A 19854-nucleotide genomic window follows, 5' to 3' on the forward strand; every position below is an offset into this window, starting at 1 on the left:
CAGGACTGGGGCATTTCTATGCCTTTCAGTGACCCCCCGCCCACACACACTTTTTATAGTTGTATATGAGGGGGGTGCAAATATTCAGGGGTGTAGAGAGTATTCAAAACCTATAAAGACTGGGGGCTCAGGAGGTATAGGGGGCCCTGTGGGGACTGTCTTATCGGCAGTTTTAATATATGTTTATTAAAAATCTCTTACCAAAGTTTTTTTTTTGGGGGGGGGGTCCTAAAATTATGTTACTGCTGGGCCCAGTAACCTCTAGTTGAAGGGGTTGTTCACCTTTAAATTAACTGTTTGTATGATGCGGAGAGGGATATTCTGAGACAATTTGCAATTGGTTTTCATTTTTTATTATTTGTGGTTTTTGACTTATTTAGCTTTTTATTCAGCAGCTCTCCAGTTTGTAATTTCAGCCATCTGGTTGCTAGGGTCCAAATTACCCTAGCAACCATGCATTGATATGAATAAGAGACTGGAATATGAATAGGAGAGGGACTGAATAAAAAGATGAGGAATAAACAGTAGCAATAACAATACATTTGTAGCCTTACAGAGTATTTGTTTTTTTAGATGGGGTCAGTGACCCCCCATTTGAAAGCTGGAAAGAGTCAGAAGAAGGCAAATAATTAAAAAAAACTATAAAAAAAAATGAAGGCCATCTGCTTAGAATTAGCCATTATACAACATACTAAAAGTTAATCAAAGGTGAACCACCCCTTTAAATGATTAATTCTATTTGGACCGTTTTCATTTCAGGAGTCAGAAGGTAAATAATTAAAATGAAAATAGAAAAATGAAGGCCCAGCTTAAAAGTTGCTTAGAATTGGCCATTCTGTACGAAAATGTAAATCTTAACCACTCCTATTAAGACACTGATCATAATATTTAGCTGCTGGGACCTGGGGTTTTCTGGATAAGGGATCTTTAGATAATTTGGGTCTCCCTACTTTAAGTCTTCTAGAAAACCATGTGAACATTAAATAAACCCAATAGGCTGGTTTTACCTCTGGATTAATTCTATTTTAGTTGGTATCAAGGTGCGGCTTTATTATTACAGAACAAAATGAAATGTGTGTTTTTTAATGAATGATTTGATTACAATGGAGTCTATGAGAGACGTCCTTCCCATAACTCTGAGCTTTCTGGATACCAGGTTTCCGGATAACCGATCCAATACCGGTATTTGTTTGTGGTTTTATTTATTGCAGTTAAAAGAACAGTAAATGGCACTAAAATTCATCAGTGATGAACTTGGCCAAAAAGTCTCCTTCTATGGGCAAATCAGGGCAACTGGGGGGGCCATTCACTCGGCCACTTCATTCAGCCTCCCGGGGTTATTGGAGTCTCACGTGACTGTTGTACAAGTTCTTTTCCGTATCTTTGAATCATGGAATTCCATGTGAGTCAGTGATCCGAATAACCAGAAAGGAGATTTCCCATGAGGCTATAGGGCTCATTTACATACCCTGGGTTGAACTAGAACACATGTACTTGCCTGTGGCTGTAGCAACCAGTCACATCTTCACTTCCTGGTAGTAGACTGATCAAACAAACTGCTGATTGGCTGCTATGGGCAACTATGTAAATATTCTAATAAATTAGCCTTTTAGTAGCCCCATCTGTCTCAGTTCCTAGCCTGATTGCTAAGGACATGGGCCCCAGCAGCTTGAATCCTGCTCAGATGGGAGGTTTATGATACTCTTGGCCAGTCTGAAGTTGCTCTTTCTTAGGGCAAAGACACACATGGAGATTCGGGGAGATTAGTCGCCCGGCGACAAATTGCCTCTTCTTCGGGCAACTAATCTCCCCAAACTGCCTGCCTATAATCTAAATCACTTGACGGGATGGGACTCGGGGGAATTTATTTTCCGAAGTTGCCTTGCGTGGAATCTTCTGGAAAACTAAGTGCTCTGAGTGCCATCCTGCCGGCGATTTAGTTCTACCCGGCAGCGAAGGCATTGCGGGGAGATGTGTCGCCCGAAGAAGAGGTTTTTTTTTGTCCCTTGTGTGCCTATACCCTTATAATTATGTGGCCCTTATTATTTAGTTGCAGGGGGGTCAGTGTTGCAAACATAAGTGGGTCCCCAGCACCCTAAATCTAGGGACCAGCTCACAATATGACATATACCAATATAACTTTCTATAGTTCTATTCATTCAGACCAAAATCCATAACAATCGGAGCAGCTGGAAGTGATGAAGAGCTTCGGCTCCTCTTTGCTTCCTCATCTGTGGACGTTCTGTGATCTGGTATCGTCCAATAGCATCACAAGACGATCAGCCGAAACAGCGGCCCCTACCTGGAAGGCATCTCCAGATAGCCTAGCACTATGGCTGCAATCGGCCAAACTGTCAGACCAAATGTGGGCATGTATGGCTAGCTTAATGGAACTTACCCGCTGACCTTTAGGGCTCAGCCACTTGGCACCGCATGTAGAAACTGGTCAAATGATTCCCTACAATTCTGTACAGAAAGTAATGAAAATAATAGAATACCAGTGTTGGTTTCTATGGTACAGAGCCATGACAATGAAAAAAGGGATGCACCGATTCCCTGAATTCTTCATGAAAGATTTGGCCGAATACTGAACCAAATTTCTATATGCAAATTAGAGACAGGAAGGTAAAAGTGGAAAAAAGGTTTTACTTCCCTGTTTTGTGACAAAAAGTTACGTGATTTCCCTTCCCGCCTCTAATTTGCATAAGCAAATTATGCACCGGAGTCGGATTGGCCTGGCACAAGGATGAGGTTGAATCCAAATCCTGCTAAAAAAGCCGAATCCGAACCCTGCCGATAAGGCCAAATCCTGGTCAATTCCCGAACTGAATCCTGAATTAGTTGAATCCCTAAATAAAATGGACCAATAACTATAGGCAGTGGTGAAAGCCGAGCGGAGAGTGGTACAACCCTGGACCCCCCAGCACTGAGATAGAAAGTCTCAGAGAAATACATCATAATAAGGAACTTTACTCCACTAACCCAGAAGTGACATATAATAATACAGGTGTAAGAAGTGTCCCCTGCACTGGGTGGTACTACCTACCTGAAGTAGGGAACTCTACACTAGGATGATCATTAGCATATTAACATTGGCTGGATTATTTGGCCCAAACATTTGGGGTTCATATTGCTACATTTTACCCAAGAAAACATTGATTAGGACGAGTTCGGCTCGACAGCATGCTCCAGAGGCGTTACATTGGGCAAAGGTGTATATTACTACCTAGTAGTGCAAAATATATACTACATCATAGCTGATCTACATGTGCTCACATATTCACTAGGACTTTCAGCTGCCCCATCCCATAAAGATCAAGGGCTCCCAGTGCAGTCTGTAGGTTTGCTCTGTAACTGCGCTTGAAGCCGCTGAGCTGTGGTGATGAGGGACCGCAGTTGCACTATTTTCAGGGGACTGACTTTCTGTGGGTCTTGGGCTTCTAACCAGCGTAAAGCTGTCTCTAGGCCGTGGATGGCCTCAGCCGCAGATGGAACTGGACCTCCCTCTTTTTCATCGACACTGATATCAATATCTCCCGAGCTGTCACCAGGTACAAGGAATGTGCAGACGGAACCGTCAGTTATGTCTATGACAGGTATGGAATCGTCCAGGTGAACCCACTCAGCAATGTCCTCGGGCAGTATTTGCTTGTAAGCCAGAGCAACAAGACTGGTCAAGTCGGCAAAGACCTTACTATACTCCTCTTCCTCAGTCTCAGCGCTGGCGTTTGTCTCAAAAGCTGCCCGGAGACCATAAAGCCAGCACTTCTCAATGCTCCCAGCCTGTATCATATTCCACGACTGGCCTGCCAGATAAATCATGTCTTTCAGCCTAAAGGAAGTGACAAAGTCAGATGGAGAGCTATCACAGGACACCATCATCTTGAGAAGCTCTCGTTTGTACAGTTGCTTGAAGGAGGAGATGACTCCCTGGTCCATGGAATGTATTTTATTCCTTGTGCTTTCGGAGAGGAACAAGACTCGAATGTTGCCATCAGCTGTTTGTAGATCCTCATCTGGTGGCTTCCCAGGACACTGGTTGACTAACAGCACTGCTTTCTGCTGGAGGCAACATCTCTTCAGGTAAAGCTTGACTGCAGGAACAAATTCTTCTAGGAACCAGTCCCTCAGGAGTTCCTGGGTCACCCATGCCTCTCGTGAGTACTGGTAAACTGCAGGGAACTTGTCCTGATTGTGGTGACGCAGGCTGGGTGGATCTTTGAGCTTCCCGACCACAAGAGGCTTCAGTTTATGGCTTCCTGTGAGATTGGCGGCCAACAGAATAGTAACCCTGTCCTTTATGTGTTTGTAGCCGTCTGGCTGTTTGGCCAAGATCATGTCACGTGTTTGGTCCGGCAGCAGTTTCCAGTACAGTCCGGTAATATTGGCGTTGTATATCTGTTCGTCTCCATAGCCACTGTCAGCGACTGGAGTTTTGGCCTGTTCTGGGTATATTATCACAGGATCCATTTCTGTTGGCCTGGCCTCTGATTCGCCATATATGCGCTGGCTGGATATTCCGTGTCTTTTCTGCCAGCGCCAGAACCAGCCGTGGCTGGCCTTGAAAGTGCATTCCTCCCCATAAATCTGCTTGGCAAATGCCTCTGCCTGCGCCTGGATAATAGGTCCCGACAGCGGGATGCTTTGCTGGCGCAGGGTAATGAACCAGCTATACACCGCCCTGTCTATTTCTTCTTCATTGGCAAGTCGCATCTTTTTCCTGTGGGTGCCCACATCGCCCCCAAGCTGGTCCAGAAACCATCTGAGTTTCTGTTCGTCCTTCAGCCAGCCCCGCAGGGTCCCCCCTGGCACCCCAAAATCCCTCGATACAGTGGCTTGCCTTTCTCCGTTTTTCACTCGTTCAATGGCCTCCAGCTTATCCTTGATAGAGTAGGCTTTGCGAAACGCCATCTTTACCATAGTGGGTGTGCATTCGGCGTCCCCCCAGCACCCGCTTTTCTCAGCAGCTCATAAACAGACGCCGGGTGCAACTCCACGGATACAGACAGCTCCGGCCGGTATATAACAGAAAATCAGGACTGGCCTCTGCAGGGAGAAATACGGCCAACTGCAACTTGTCAGTCTGCCATAAAAGTGTCCTTTTTTAGTTTCTCTCACACATTAATGAATGAAGTGATGTCAGAGTGGTCCAATTACCCTGTGCCAGTTCTTAGGTAATAATAACAGAACTATCAGTGGATTTCTCCACACAATGCTGCTGCAGGTGAGACAGGTGGTGCCAGGGAGAAGGCGTGGCTTGCCCCATGTGATGCCCTGTCAGCTTTTGTCCTTCACTGATAATGGAATTGGAAGGAAGCTGCAGTCGGTCAGGACGTGATGATGTACAATGCGGTATATTCTATTTCTCCTCAGCTCTCACAGCAGCAGCAACACCTCCCACATCCACTTCTGCCCGGCTGAGGATGGGCCGCAGGATGCTACGCATGCGCACAAACGCTTCCACTTCTCCCTGACGGCAACCTGAGCATCCCGCATGCGCGTTGCTGCGTAGTCGTAAATCCAATTGCGCATGCGTATTCCAGCCCCTTATGCGTCGCCATATTGAAGCGTTCTTTCTGTCAGGCACGTTCGCCAAATTAACTCCGCGTCAGCTTGTTACTGCGCATGCTCCAAATGTCAAAGCCCCGTCAGGCTAAACCAATTGGTAATGGAGGGAGGGGTCGGGAGATAGGAAAGCTGAGTAGAGAAGAATCAAATAATAGGGGAGAGTCCTTCATGACAGCGCGGTTAGTCATGTAAGGTGACAGATGTACAGCGGTATATAAAGCGGCACACAGGGCGGCCGGAGCCTCGTAGCGTTGGTGCGTTGGTAGAAGGAACCCCCACAATTGGGCTGCTCCAATCGAGCCTGTCTAGCTCAGCACGTCACGTGGTTCTCCTCGGCCCTTCCCTCCCGCACTCCAGGCTCGAAGCAGCGAATTCTGTGTGAGTAGCGACCGGCGAGTGTCTCTCGGGGCTGTGGGTTTGTCATTGTGAGACCCCTGTGTGGTTTTACTGTGGAAACAGGAGCCTGTACGGCCTGTGACTCCGGGGATAGTGTTTTACACCGCGTATTCCTTGTAATTCTCTCTCGCCGCTTTATCCCTCGGCTCAGCCTTGTGTTCTCGGTGCAACCAAACTCCATTGTCTGTTGGAGACACACGCACGTGCTGTCAGTCGGTTACACTGGGGGTGGGGCGAGCCTGGGCTGTTGCCTCGTGTTTATTGGTTATTCCTGGATCCTTTATCTGCCCTGGGTATCAGAGAGGGGGATATTAAAGGAGAACTTCACCCCAAATCACTGGGGGGGGATAATTATTCCCAATGGCTCTTGTTACAAACCTCCAACTCCCGGGCAGCTCTCCTCTTCTTTATAAAAGTGATCAACTCCCTGCACCCTTGCTACTGCTGGCTATTTACACTTTATACTACTTGCTGGGAGGCTTCGGCGACTTTCACCCAGAATTGAAACAGTTCCTGGCATTTCTGAGGCCCAGACATCCCCCACCAGCCCACTAAATAGTGATTGTCTCTGGCAACTTACAGTAGCCCCTCTGGCATTTGCCACAACCCACAGATTGTCAGTCCAGTCCGGGCCGAGCCACATGTTAAAGTAGTAGTCCCCAGGGTTGCACCCGGCCTGTATTCTACCGGTAAAACACCTGCCAAAGCCGGAATTACATATATCCTGGCAATGTAGTTGCTGGTAAATTTGTAATACCCTTAAATAAAATAAAAAAAGCCCGTGGCCCGTCCCTAATCCACTTAGGACGTAACTTTTTTTTCTTCCTTCTGGCCATAGTGTGACGTGGCGCTGCCTCTTTTGTTCCCGCCCCCCACCGGCGGGTAAAAACGTTGAGAAACGGTGGCAACCCTAGTAGCCACTGGGCATAACTAGTAATGATCACAAGGACAAATGAAGAGCTTCAGGACTATGGAGGTCCCAGGATCCCCCAGGAAATTGTGGCTCAGCATCCGCTGGATATGGATTAGTGATGTAACTTCATGTTACTGGGCCCCAACATATCCAGAACTTTCCTGTCTTACAAATAATACTAAAATTCCTCTTTATTTGGGCCTCATAGGGGCCCCCTACAGCCGCAGGGTCTGCTTCCGCTATACTTACACCCATCTCAGACCTATCCATATGCCTCGTAAGAAATCACCTAATGATATGACTTATCTCAGCCTCTATAATGATCTATATATTCAGTGTGTTTTTATTATTACTGGTCGTCCTCCTGTCTATCCTCATGGTTCTGGGGGCGCCTGTATTTAATGGGATCCTGTCAAGGGACAAAATGCTTTTTCAAAACACATCAGTTAATAGTGCTGCTCCAGCAGAATTCTGCACTGAAATCCATTTTTCAAAAGAGCAAACAGATTTTTTTTATATTCAATTTTGAAATCTGACATGGGGCTAGACATATTGTCAATTTCCCAGCTGTCTCCAGTCATGTGACTTGTGCTCTGATAAACTTCAATCACTCTTTACTGCTGTACTGCAAGTTGGACTGATATCACCCCCCTCCCCAGCAGCCTAACAGAACAATGGGAAGGTAACCAGATAGCAGCTCCCTAACACAAGATAACAGCTGCCTGGTAGATCTAAGAACAGCACTCAATAGAAAAATCCAGGTCCCACTGAGACACATTGTTACATTAAGTAAGAAAAAATAACACCCTACCAGAAAGTAATGCCACCCTAAAGTGCAGGCACAAGTCACATGACTGGGGCAGCTAGGAAACTGACAAAATGTCTAGCCCCATGTCAGATTTCAAAATTGAATATAAAAAAATCTGTTTGCTCTTTTGAGAAATGGATTTCAGTGCAGAATTCTGCTGGAGCAGCACTATTAACTGATTCATTTTGAAAAAAGACACGTTTTCTCATGACCATTCATACCATTCGGATGAATATCTGGGCAGAAATTAAACTCGTTCCATTGTTAAAAAACACCAACACGTTGTGACTTCATGTTGGACCTTTTCTTCTGGGACTGAATACAAATCTTTTAGCTCTAGACAATGTGTATATATATATATATATATATATATATATATATATATATATACGGTGCCTGTATGTATGTGTGTGTACGGTTTGCTTGGCAAAGGGGCGTGCCCCCAAATGTTGCCCTTCCGCATTAAAATTTTTGCGAGATTTTACGTGCAATCGCAGCCTTGTGTGCTTGCTTTCTCCAGATATTTGGAGGTTGCCATTACCTCTATCACTGGCCCCCAAGCTACTTTAGACTTCTAAGTAAAGTACGAGTGTTTGAGAGCTCTATATATTTTCTTTCCTGTGTATGTACAGTGCCTGTATATGGTAAGTTCTATGAGCCAACAAGCCCCAGGATTCATTGTCCGCAGTACGTTCTGTGCCCACGAGTTCTAAGCTTCTGATCAAGGTTCCCAGACATTTAATCATTGTGCCAGTGTACCCCTATCTCTGTGCATGTGTGTAGCCATATTAATGAGCAGGTAACTCCTTATATAAACTATAGAGAATGTTAAAATGAGTGTGACCAGCTTGGCGTGCATGTGTCATACAGACGTACCTACCTGTTCCCCGGCACTAACCTGATTTTCACTGGATCTCTTGTCTGCTGCCTGGACTCTGTGCTCTCTTCTAACTCTGCTTGACCTTCTCTTTCCTGCTGCCTCAGGAGTTGCTCACTCCACTGGTACATAGTGAGTATGCCTTCATCTTATGCCTCCGCCATGACTCCATCCCATCATTCCATGCATGAGTGCATGCCCGCCATGTCATCTGCTCTTTCCATGGGGGATCACCAAGCGAAAATTTAATATAAGCTTCCTCATACTGAAATAAGAAACTTTCTAAATATAATCCATTAAATATTCTGTATTGTTTCTGTAATAATCACGTTTATCTACACTATTCCTCTCAGCATTTGTATCTCTTCATTCTGTCTTAATGCTGCAGTTGCATGTCAGATATTTATTGACAGTTAGATCCAATATATCTTATAGGGGGCTTCCTTTCTTAGCAGTTGTATTAGAACCAGTACCAGATTCCAGTACAAACAAAATAACTGCCTTTTGCACATATGCTGCATGTAGAGAGACATGATGTCTGGGGATTTAAACAGAGTGAGCTCTAATACATCTTCTAGGCAAAAGGAGCCCCCCTATAAGATATCTGACTGGCATTTTGGCAATCTCAGTGGTGCCAATTTATATCTTCCTAACGGATTTGAGGCAGTTCCGAGCCGTACTTTAGGCTACGCAATCTCTGCTTCTTCAACAGTGTTGCCCCCACATGTCTGCACAGTTGTCTGGTCAGATAAGCCAATATACAATTAATGTCTTCCAAAGGGGGTTGGTTGTGGCAAGGGTCACCTTCCTCTTCTTTAGATGGTGATGCGATGCTCCCAACTCCTCTCTGATTTCCGTGTTACCTTCTGATTGGTCATGCAACGCCAAATGGAAAGAGCAATTCCATATTTATCAGCCTTGATTCCTCTTCCGCATTGTGACATTGCCTTGTTCATTCCATTGGCCTGTAGTATTGTAATGGAGAATCCATCTATTCTGTGCATGTCTTGTCTCTGTATTGCAACTAGTTAGCTTGTGTCACTGCATGCTGCTCATACCACTCACCCGAACTGGGGATTGGCAGCGCCTGACCAGGGTGCCCCTTGGTTATTAGGAAATTATTTCCCTTATTTGTAAGCAGGGGTTATTTTTCATTTATTACCCCATAGCCACTGACAATTGATGTGGGTATATTTGCTCAGAACATTCTTTTGCTATTTGTGCACTCTGTATTGATAACAAAAGCTAAATCTTATTGCCTAGGTCAGTATTTGCCACATACTCGGACACAACTACAGTTCTGTGTTGGTGAAAGCTTCTGCAGGGGCAACTGCAAGACTAACGCTGCTGCTGTTTTATAAACTTGAAGAGTAAATGTCCTGGGCACATAATAACCATACCAACTTGGGCTCATTTATAAACAATGGGCACATTCACACCTGGGCAGTAACCGAGGAATCGGTGATTTCAAACAGCTGCAGGTAAGAGCTGTTAAATAAAAAAAACTGCTTGGTTGCTACCCAGGAGCAAAATTGCTTAGTGTTTATAAATGACCCCACACTGTGCTATTAAATGGGGAATAAATGGAAGACTCCTAACCTAGAGATCCTAACCCTAATGGAGGACCCTAACCTAGAGATCCTAACCCTAATGGAAGACCCCTAACCTAGAGATCCTAACCCTTAATGGAAGACCCCTAACCTAGAGACCCTAACCCTAATGGAAGACCCCTAACCTAGAGACCCTAACCCTAATGGAAGACCCCTAACCTAGAGATCCTAACCCTAATGGAAGACCCCTAACCTAGAGATCCTAATTATTTGGCTGCAGGTAATTGTGAAGGTGAGAGAGACCCAACATAAGTTCTTGCTAAGACAGGAATCGGCCATTTTAACCTGTGCTGTGATACTTAATAGTAGGTGTTTTTCCAAGTAAAATGCCTGGTGTGGCTGGAAATGATGCAGAAGCCTCCAGACTATCTCAGTCTGCTTGCTCTTCATCCTCCCTCTAGCATATGCTTTTTGGTTCCATCTGTGGCATTGGGCACAGCTTTAGACACCAGTCTAGTTCTTGGTGGCAAACAGACGGAAGCATGCCCCATGTTCTAGCCATGTGCGTAAAGTCCAACACGAGGTGAAGTGAGCAGTTGGGTACTTAGCTTGCCTGGAATCTCTCATTTTGGGAATAGTCTGACCTGGCTTTCTATATATACAATAAAAAATGGATCTTCTGTTGGGTTACTCTTGCCTTTTTCTTGTTTCCTGCAGCCCAGTCCTTGCTATTAGTTCTTGCATGTTTCATTCTGGGTCTTGGGCATGGGATGGCTAAATGGGGAGTTGGGTTTTACACAAGAAGACTTTTTTTAGTTTCCAAGTCTTGCTAGAAAACTGTGCAATACAGTTAAATTGCCCTCACTGGGGTGGTGGGTTCCCTTCTTCCTATAGCTACCTACTCGCCTGCTGGGCGCATTTTTGTGTTCACCCAGGTGGTGGTGGGACCCCATAAGAAATGATTTCCCTTCCGCAAGCTTATGGGCTCCATCTTTGCATAGCATATATTTGAATAACCGCACCAGAACCTGTAGGTCGGATTAATTACCCTCAATAGAATGTCTTCTTGTGTAAAGCTCTGTATATTAACCTGCATGTTCTGATCAGTGCTTTCCAGTTGCTTAGTTTATGCTCTGTAGCGTTTCAGGCAGAATGAGGACCAGAAAACACCAGAGCCCAGTGGAGCCCACTTGGGTTGAGAAGCAAAAATGCAATGAGGCCACGCAGCCCAGTTGTGAAGCCCAGGCTGGGAATACAGCTACATTGCCCAAAGGCCAGAGAGAGCGCAGTGTCTCAAATGGTGTAAGCGCTTCAGATTCTGGCGAAAATTCCTTGAATATTGACCAAAAAAAAGTGAGTGGTAAAAAGCAGAAGAGGCGAAGAAAGTCTCCGAAGAACAAAGTTGTTATGCCAAGTTTCGACTGCACGCTTGCTGGGTTGATGGCCGATACGGTATGGCTGGATAAGTATGCGTATGAAGAGGCAGAACGCATTTACTATACACAGCGTGCTGCAGAGCAGGCCAAGGCACTAGAGACCAATCCACTAACCAGTACTGTGAAATTGACTACTCCAGAATCTGTGCATATCGTGTCTGGTAATGTACAACACCCACCCATTACTAACTGCTGCCACAACGCCGCAGTCGCTTGCCATCATGTAGATAATGGAATATGGCTAAATAAACTGAACTTTGATGATGCAGAGCATCAGTTTGTTATGCGATTTGGGTCACCCTTTGCCCAACATTCTCTTGAACTTTCACTTGAGCATGGAATCCCAGTGGCCGTACAGGGAACCCCTGATGAAGGGTATGCCAGCGCCATCCCAACTCCTGCCTCGCACCACTTCTTGGAACTGGATACTGTTGCCTCTATGGTTCCCTCCACCGACCCAACTGTGAATGGAAAGCCTCATTGGGCTGGTCTCCAAGATCTTCTGGCTGACGTGTGGCTAGACAAGCCTGCCTATGACCAGGCAGAGAAAAATTTTTATGAGACGATAGCTAGAAGCCACTCTCCGTTACAGGCTGGAGCACATCAACACATGCATTCGGGGAAGAAAAACAAGCGAGACAAGTGGAATCGGAAATCCACCACAAAACAGACCACCCCCAAGAAATGTGATTTACCCGTTATTCCTGAAGAGACGGCAGGAGGGCTGCTTCATAAACCGGTCTATTATTTCCTTCATCCGGACAGTGAAAATGTGTGGCTTGATAAGACTTCATACGACAAAGCAGAGGCAGTATTCTATGAGGCCCGAGGCCAACACGTGGATTCATCTTTAAATTTCAAGGATTCGCCCGCCTCCAAGCTTTCCCGTCCTGCCAAGTCCAAGCGATGCGTTGCCCCATGCCACTCTAAGTAGGATTTTGTTTGTGCTTTTAAATAATGTGGCCAAATGTGTTTTCTGCTCAGAATATTCCCTTTTTTTCTTATTGTATTTATGGGAAGGGTGTGGGATTGGTACTGTCCTCCCCATAATACCTCTCCACTTTATAGAGGCACTGGCACTTACTTGAAGGTAAATTCTCTAGACAGATGTGCATTCAATTCCATTAACTTCCTTTGCTTCTATATTATGCTGGTGGTACACATCGGGATACTACTGTTGTCTGATTCCAGGGAATAAGGTTTATAGGTCATTTATGGTGGCTATGCACGTACCAATAGAATTCTATCAATCAAAGTATGTGCATGGTGGCCTGATGGTCCTGGCCAAGAATCCATGCTGGGGCATTGTAAAGGCAGCCACACTGTATGGTATGTGTCCATTCAGCCCTTGGGCCCATTGGTCAGATGCAAAACGTCTTGGACCTTGTATGGCCACCTCAACCAATCTCTTAGGCTCGCAAACCATTCAGCTGTTCGACAAGTGTACAGCCATAAAGATGGGAAAGGGTTATACCGAGGAACCCCCACAAATGCTACCTGGTTTCTTCACATGAACTTATTAGCTAGTGAGCACCTGATTAACATGGTTTCTTTTCTGATTGGAGAAGAATATTGTTGTCTCAGAAGGCTTTGGCCTTGTATATTTAGTTTATTCTGTTCTTGTGTCAGTAGGAATAAGTGTTAATGATGGTCTTTAGTTCCTGTTGCATTGTAGCGCCCTTATTTGCATAATGAATAACAGATAAGCCATTTAGAGCAACTGTCATTTAAAGAAGTCATACCAGACCTATAGAATGAAAGGCTTTTTAATGCCCCAAGGAAACTGACCGTTTTATCTCGCCCTAAAAGCCTGTCCGTAACTAAACGAGATGAGGGTTAAGTAAAACTGTATTTGTTCTCCTCCTTTTTAGGAAAATGTCGGCTTCTGTCATCGCCACAGAGCAGGTCTGGCTGGACAAATACAAGTATGACGACGCAGAGAGACAGTATTATGAAAACCTAAGCGGGGGGTCTTCACCAAATAACCCCCATAACTCACCACAGGTAAGGGCTTTAGTGGCCAGAGTAGCATTGCAGCTTTTATAGACATCTCAGTGATGCATTGGTTTCCAGTTATGAGTGTCCCTGAATTGTAGGCCTTGACTCTTAGATGTGTGTCCTTGAGTTGTAGGGCCTTGGGTTCCAGTTATATGGGTGTCCCTGATTCGAAGGGCCTTGGCTTCCAGTTAGAGGGCCTTGAATATTTAATATTTGTTTGTCCCTGAGTAGTAGGCCCTTGACTTCCAGTTATATGGGTGTCCCTTAGTAGGCCCTTGGCATCCAGTTATATGGTTGTCCCTGATTAGTAGGCCCTTGGCTTCCAGTTATATGGGTGTCCTTGATTCGTAGGGCCTTGGCTTACAGTTATATGGGTGTCCTTGATTCGTAGGGCCTTGGCTTACAGTTATATGGGTGTCCTTGATTCGTAGGGCCTTGGCTTCCAGTTATATGGGTGTCCCTAATTCGTAGGGCCTTGGCTTCCAGTTATATTGGTGTCCCTGATTCGTAGGGCCTTGGCTTCCAGGTATATGGGTGTCCCTAAGTAGTAGGGCCATGGCTTTAAGTGGGTGTCCCTGAGTAGTACAGCCTTGGCTTCCAGTTATATGGGTGTGCCTGAGTAGTGATTTGGACAATCCAAATGTGACTCCAGCACAGCTAGATCTGGCCCTGGTCCCATTCCCAGGATGTGATCTCCTGACCTTCTCACCACACACCGTTCTTCTCTTATTTACTTATTAAAGATGTTGAAAGGTAGGAAGGGTTATTTCTAGCTTCCATCTCTGTTACCTACCTACTCCTGCTTAATGCCCGTCTTATTGTTTGGGGTGTCTACTAATCCTGTGCTACTGTTATCTTGCTGCCCTCGTAGGACAGGGTAATGGGGCTCTCGCTGTCTGTGCATGATGTGGGTGCTCATGGAATGTCTGTCTTAATCTCAGAATAGCCCCAGCAGCTTTTTTTTTTTTTTCTTGAACATAGGGAAAATTAGCAACATTGTGTTTGTGACTGGTTCCTTGCCGACCCACTAAATGGTGGCAATTGGCATTGCATGTGGGACTGAGCCCCATTTTAGAAGGACAGTTGCATTCGTGTAGTTAGCTTCATGTATTTCAGTCGCCCAGATCTTTTCTCGCTCTTCTGAAGAACCACAGTAGCTCTGTCCTTCTGTGTGTCCAGTTATGGGTTCCACATCAACCTATTAGAACAGTCCAGTTGGTTAAAGCCGAAAGCTTCTTGCATTATAATTGGATTCGTCCTTTTCTTTCTCTCTCTCCCTGTAACGTGTAAATGTATGTGGTTGTTTGTGCGGCGGCAGCAAGAGGATGGAGGGAGCACAATCCTCCGAGACATTGCGAGGGCCAGGGAGAATATCCAGAAATCGCTGGCCGGAGTGAGTACATATGGATGCAGAGTCTCACTGGCGGCGGGATCCAGCTGCCATATCCTAACCCATGTGTCTCCATTAACTATCTGTGACTCTGCTTCCATCTTTGTGTGTTTGTGTTGGGGTACATGGAAGGCAAGGCCAAACTGTGATAGGCTCCCACTGCAAACTGGGTTCATTCCACTTTATGGGGCTATAGTTGTAAATGGGGATAGATCCAAAACTTCCACCTCAGACTGTCTTGTACAGCTAATTTGTTAGAAGTCAGAGAGAATGGGACCCAATACTGGATGCACCTCTGCACTAGGACAGGTTAATGCAGTTCTGTCAAACGCTGGGTCTGTTTCATTGCCCCAATACAGTTATTTTGCCATTTACATGGCTCACATTGTGCTGCTCTTTTACCCGTGGTCAGTAAGCGGGGTGGGGGTGTTGGTCCTTTCCATTGGTCAAGGTTCGGTCACAGCTTTGTACTCTCCATAGTAGTGATACACAGGTTGGGACCTTTCAGACTCGCCCCTGCCCCAAGGCTGAGAGGAAATTGAAGAAAATGCACTTTATTCGGATGCCACCAGTGAGGTCAAATAGGGGAAGGCTTGTAGGTGATTATCTTACTGGAAAGGGCAGGGAGCTGCCGGGACGGCACTTGAATAATGGAAAGAGGTTTAGCCCGCCACCTACCTATCTGCTGCATGTTGGCCTGAACCGGTCTGATTTGAGGGTCACACAGATCTCAGATTAACCTGTGTAGTCTATAGCTATACCAGCAAAATCAAACTCTTAACAGACTACTTTGCAGGCTCCTCCCACCCCCTTAATGACCATGGGAAGAGAGCAGCACATAGATTTAGAACTCTCTACCTGGATAGTGTTTGTGATAGGCTAGTATGGTTAGCATGTTCCTCCCCTGCTGGTCTCTAGATGACAGTTTCTCCTTGCCTGCTGCTACCTCTTGCACCAATACACAACCTGCATGAACTTCCCTCCCCTATAACTATATGTCTAACCGTCCGTCTTTCCTCCCATCTACAGCGGCCCGATTGGTGTTCAGACCATTCTCTGTAGCGTTGCATGGTGTCTCTCTGTTTTCCCTTTTTTTATTTTTTTTTTGTGTGAAAATAACATTTCTCATGGGTGCTACCGACTGGGTCGGAGCTTGGTCACAGTCAGTCCGATCACAATTCATTTTACTGGCTGCTCCTGGGAGACCACTCTGTTCTGCAGTTCTGTTGGACTCTTGTCTCTAGCGCATTTAGCTGTTAATTTGCAACCAGCTGACCAACCATGGAGCAATATGATTGGGCTGCTTCTGGCCAAACTGCTTTGTATCTATATACGTATGGAATGGACAGCTCGTTGTTGCGAATTAACTTCAAGGTCCAAAAAAGTTTTTTCAAACTAGGAAACTGTAATCGCACTCCATTGATTTGCTCTTGTAGCTGGACATCTGCAATGTGGGGTTCCTTTATAATCGGCTTTTATGTGCTCTGTGTGATTCTCGCCTGGTTCTGCTTTCCCTTTTTATTGGCTGTTAATGTGCATATTGCTGTGCGGCGCTTACTCCTTGATAAGCACACGGTTGCCTCCATCAAACAGGTGTAGCCATGACACCTGACCTGCCTTCCAGTTGATGGATGTCGATAGTAGCTGGGGGCTGTTGTATGAAATGCCCCGAGTGTGTGCATGCTCTCTGTTCTTCTGCCCTGTATAACACAAGTTCTGTCCTCTTTTCCTCCTGACAAACAGCCATTAAATGCATATTTTCCCCTTTCTAGCTCAGGACAGTCCTGCATACCCCCAAAGAAGCTCAGACTGCCCTCCCCCAGAGCCAAACAGGGCCTTGTGCTGTAAGTTTCTCCTGATGACAGATCTGTAACTGGTATCATTGGGTGGTGAGCTGTAGGCATGGCCTCCTCAAATGCCACCTGATTGATTTTGTTGGCTTCTAAGTTATTGCCACAATCCGGCAATGAGTCCCCTAATGTCCAATTCATTGCACACACAGGCTGATGATACCCTAGAGGTAAGTGAGTGAAGCTCTTCAACGGCTGGAAAACTCTGTGGATTATAGGGAGTAGCACATGGACCTCTAGGTGGGCAGCCTGGCCTTACACTGCCTAAGGTTTAACAGGGCCATAGAGCAGTAAAATACTCACTTTCTGGCAAAGCAAGAGGGTTCCCAACAACTGATCACGACCAGCTGATTCCCCAAAACACAAAGAACTACTCTCCGATGTCTTTAGCATGGAGGTGTCCTTTGCACTTTAACATGGTAGAAAATGTAAAATCTAACTGAATCAGCCCTGAGTTTAGCACTGAGGCCAATTATTTCTTAGACTGTTGTCCCATTGGAGTGGCAGTGGCAAAACAATGGCGTCCACCATTTCTTTCCTGGAGAAGGCTTTGCCCTCCTCATCTTCTCTCTGCTTGTGTCAGCACTTGCTTATTATCCGCCCCCAGCTCATGTATTTCATTTTAAGCTTTTGTAGGTCATGTGACCTCTTTATACCCAAAGTTCTGCATCCTTCTTTAAACTCTTCTCCTTTGGTGTTTCAGAGCGCCGCCCCTTCCAACAGTGGAGACGGCAGTGAGCTGGCCGCCCGAGTAGCAAATCTGGAACAGGAGAACCAGAGCCTCCATAAAGGTACCAGACTCACTACTCCTGAATGACTGGGCGTGTTACTGTAGCTTTATAATACGGGGTGCAGTAACCATCCTGATTCATAGTCTTGAGGATTAGGAAGTGGGTGTGGCCAAGCATGGAGCTGTGTGCCAATGGGCTGCAGTGACCAATGTCAGCCTGTCTGTGGGCACCATAAGGAATGCATCTTGTTTCAGCTCAAGCCCTGATTTGCACATGGCCAGGGCCCCGGTTCACTTCTTCATTTCTATTATAGTTGTGAAAGACCTTCAGTCGGCCATTTCTAAGCTTGAGATCCGCCTCAGCACATTGGAGAAGTCTTCTAACTCCCAGAAACCTGCTGCTGCACCACAGCCTGTCATCAAGGTATAGAATGAATGGCAGCCTACCTGGAAGCTTGCTAGGGCGATATATTCTTCCTCTGGTTATCAGTGTACCAGAAAATATCTCCCCTACTTCCACCACCATCATCATCTGCTCTTATGTAGAAGTTTTGTTTCCTCTCAGGTGGCTGCTCCCGTACAGAAGGTACAAGTCACACCGGCTAAGGAAGAAAATGGTACCGGGGAGGATGATGATGACGATATCGACCTCTTTGGCAGTGACGATGAAGAGGAGGATGCAGAGTCGGCAAGGCTCAGAGAAGAGAGGCTAAAGCAATATGCTGAGAAGAAATCTAAGAAGCCTGGAGTCATAGCCAAGTCATCCATTCTGCTGGATGTAAAGCCGGTGAGTAAGGAATAGGCACCCCCACCCTTACTCACCCATCACATTTACCACTGATTTCTTGAGTATCTCACAGGCGGCAGTTGCGAGTGACGTTTCTGTTGGTCTCTGCAGTGGGATGATGAGACGGACATGGCCAAGCTGGAGGAGTGTGTACGAACGGTTCAGATGGACGGCCTGGTGTGGGGCTCCTCCAAGCTGGTTCCAGTCGGTTATGGTATCAAGAAGTTACAGATCCAGTGTGTGGTGGAGGACGATAAGGTTGGCACAGATATCCTGGAAGAGGAGATCACCAAGTTTGAGGACTATGTAAGTATCTGCTGCGAAGAACTGGACCCAGTGCTAATGGGGGTCCATTTGTCTGAGGCATTACTGAAGTTTTCATGTATCGTGCATCGCTTGGGTTCCAGCTCATTTACTAACACGGCTTCTCTTCTGTCTCTCAGGTGCAGAGCGTCGACATTGCTGCTTTCAACAAGATCTAACATGGAACCTGCCTTGCTAGATGATAATAAAGCACCATGCAGATACTGCTCCACGTCTTGTCTCTCGTTTATGTACCGACTGGGTGTCTCCGCTTGGGTCACTCGCTTTCCTACTGTTCTGTTGTCTTTGTACCCACGGGCATTCAGTTTGGCATGTGGTGTAGTGCAGTAATGGGCCCTACACAGAACACCTGGGGCAGCCATTCCAATGGAGTTAGGGCCTGCGTCACACAGCACATAAACTGAATAGAATGGGTTTGGGTCGTACACTGGAGGATAAATGATGGGTCCAATCCCATTCATGGTTCTATAGGACTGCACACAGATACAGAGTAGGGCAATGTTGCCAAGACGTTATCTGTAGGTTCTGAAACAGCTCACTTGTATATAATGCACTTTCACAACTGCTGGTCATGACTACATGGGCCAATGAAACCCTGCTGTTGGTCTCTTCTCCTGACACAATGTCCCCCAGCTCAGTGAGCACCAGACCCCTCAAGATTGTCAATTAACCCCAGTGTTGCAATTTTTTGCTCTAGGGCCTGAACATGACAGTTTGAGTGGCACCAAGTTTCCCTTTATTTTCCCAGTTACAGGTCTATAAGGCACATACTGTATTGGCACAAAGTTATTTATTGGCAAGCCTACTCTCCTGTGCTGACATCCCTGTGGTTGCTATGGTAACTACTCGGCAACATGAGTCTGAATTAAAGCCTGAGAGCTCCTATATGTTCTGTGTGTGGGGGTGAAGTAAATTACTAAAATCGGGAATAAAACTGGGGGCAGAAATGTGGATTGAAATTGGGGTGAAGAAAAGGAATGGGATAAAAATGGTTGGAGCTGGGGAAAAAAATGGGGGTGGAGCAAATAATAGGGTGGGTATTAGCAGACAGCTGAGGGTAAGGAATGGTGGTGAGATTTGGAATAGAGGCAGAACAAGAGAAATGGAATTGGTGAGGGGATTAGAAGAGTTGGAGCTGGAGATATGGAATAGGTGAGGCCACTGGATTAGAGGTGGAGCTGTGGAAAAGTAATGGGGATTAGATTAGCGGTGGATTTAGGAACTGGA

The 19854-nt window shown here is 45.9% G+C and overlaps 2 protein-coding genes across 9 annotated transcripts; one reads left to right on the top strand and one right to left on the bottom strand.

Moving 5' to 3' along the window:
• Window positions 1-2954: 2954 nt before the first annotated feature.
• On the bottom strand, window positions 2955-5643 carry LOC108719470 (tigger transposable element derived 5-like). Its single transcript, XM_018268324.2, has one exon. The coding sequence runs from the start codon at window positions 4918-4920 to the stop codon at window positions 3316-3318; it is 1605 nt and encodes a 534-aa protein (XP_018123813.1). The 5' UTR covers window positions 4921-5643; the 3' UTR covers window positions 2955-3315.
• Window positions 5644-5779: 136 nt separating this feature from the next.
• On the top strand, window positions 5780-19618 carry eef1d.L (eukaryotic translation elongation factor 1 delta (guanine nucleotide exchange protein) L homeolog). Of its 8 annotated transcripts, XM_018266404.2 has the most exons (11): window positions 5818-5946; window positions 8670-8694; window positions 11252-12478; window positions 13420-13552; window positions 14865-14939; window positions 16709-16780; window positions 17490-17577; window positions 17831-17940; window positions 18082-18303; window positions 18415-18609; window positions 18747-18833. In XM_018266404.2, the coding sequence occupies exons 3-11, from the start codon at window positions 11265-11267 to the stop codon at window positions 18783-18785; spliced, it is 2148 nt and encodes a 715-aa protein (XP_018121893.1). In that variant the 5' UTR covers window positions 5818-5946; window positions 8670-8694; window positions 11252-11264; the 3' UTR covers window positions 18786-18833.
• Window positions 19619-19854: the final 236 nt, after the last annotated feature.

The sequence above is a fragment of the Xenopus laevis genome, chromosome 6L (assembly GCF_017654675.1).
Source record: "Xenopus laevis strain J_2021 chromosome 6L, Xenopus_laevis_v10.1, whole genome shotgun sequence".
Lineage (NCBI taxonomy): Eukaryota > Metazoa > Chordata > Amphibia > Anura > Pipidae > Xenopus > Xenopus laevis.

What these genes read in the sequence shown, in the direction of transcription:
- eef1d.L (XM_018266404.2), top strand. Translation starts at nt 11,265, where the DNA reads ATGAGGACCAGAAAACACCAGAGCCCAGTGGAGCCCACTTGGGTTGAG. An exon ending in GTTGCCCCATGCCACTCTAA is followed by an intron (nt 12,479 to 13,419) that starts GTAGGATTTTGT and finishes CCTCCTTTTTAG; the next exon opens with GAAAATGTCGGCTTCTGTCA. An exon ending in ACCCCCATAACTCACCACAG is followed by an intron (nt 13,553 to 14,864) that starts GTAAGGGCTTTA and finishes GTGCGGCGGCAG; the next exon opens with CAAGAGGATGGAGGGAGCAC.
- LOC108719470 (XM_018268324.2), bottom strand. Translation starts at nt 4,920, where the DNA reads ATGGTAAAGATGGCGTTTCGCAAAGCCTACTCTATCAAGGATAAGCTG.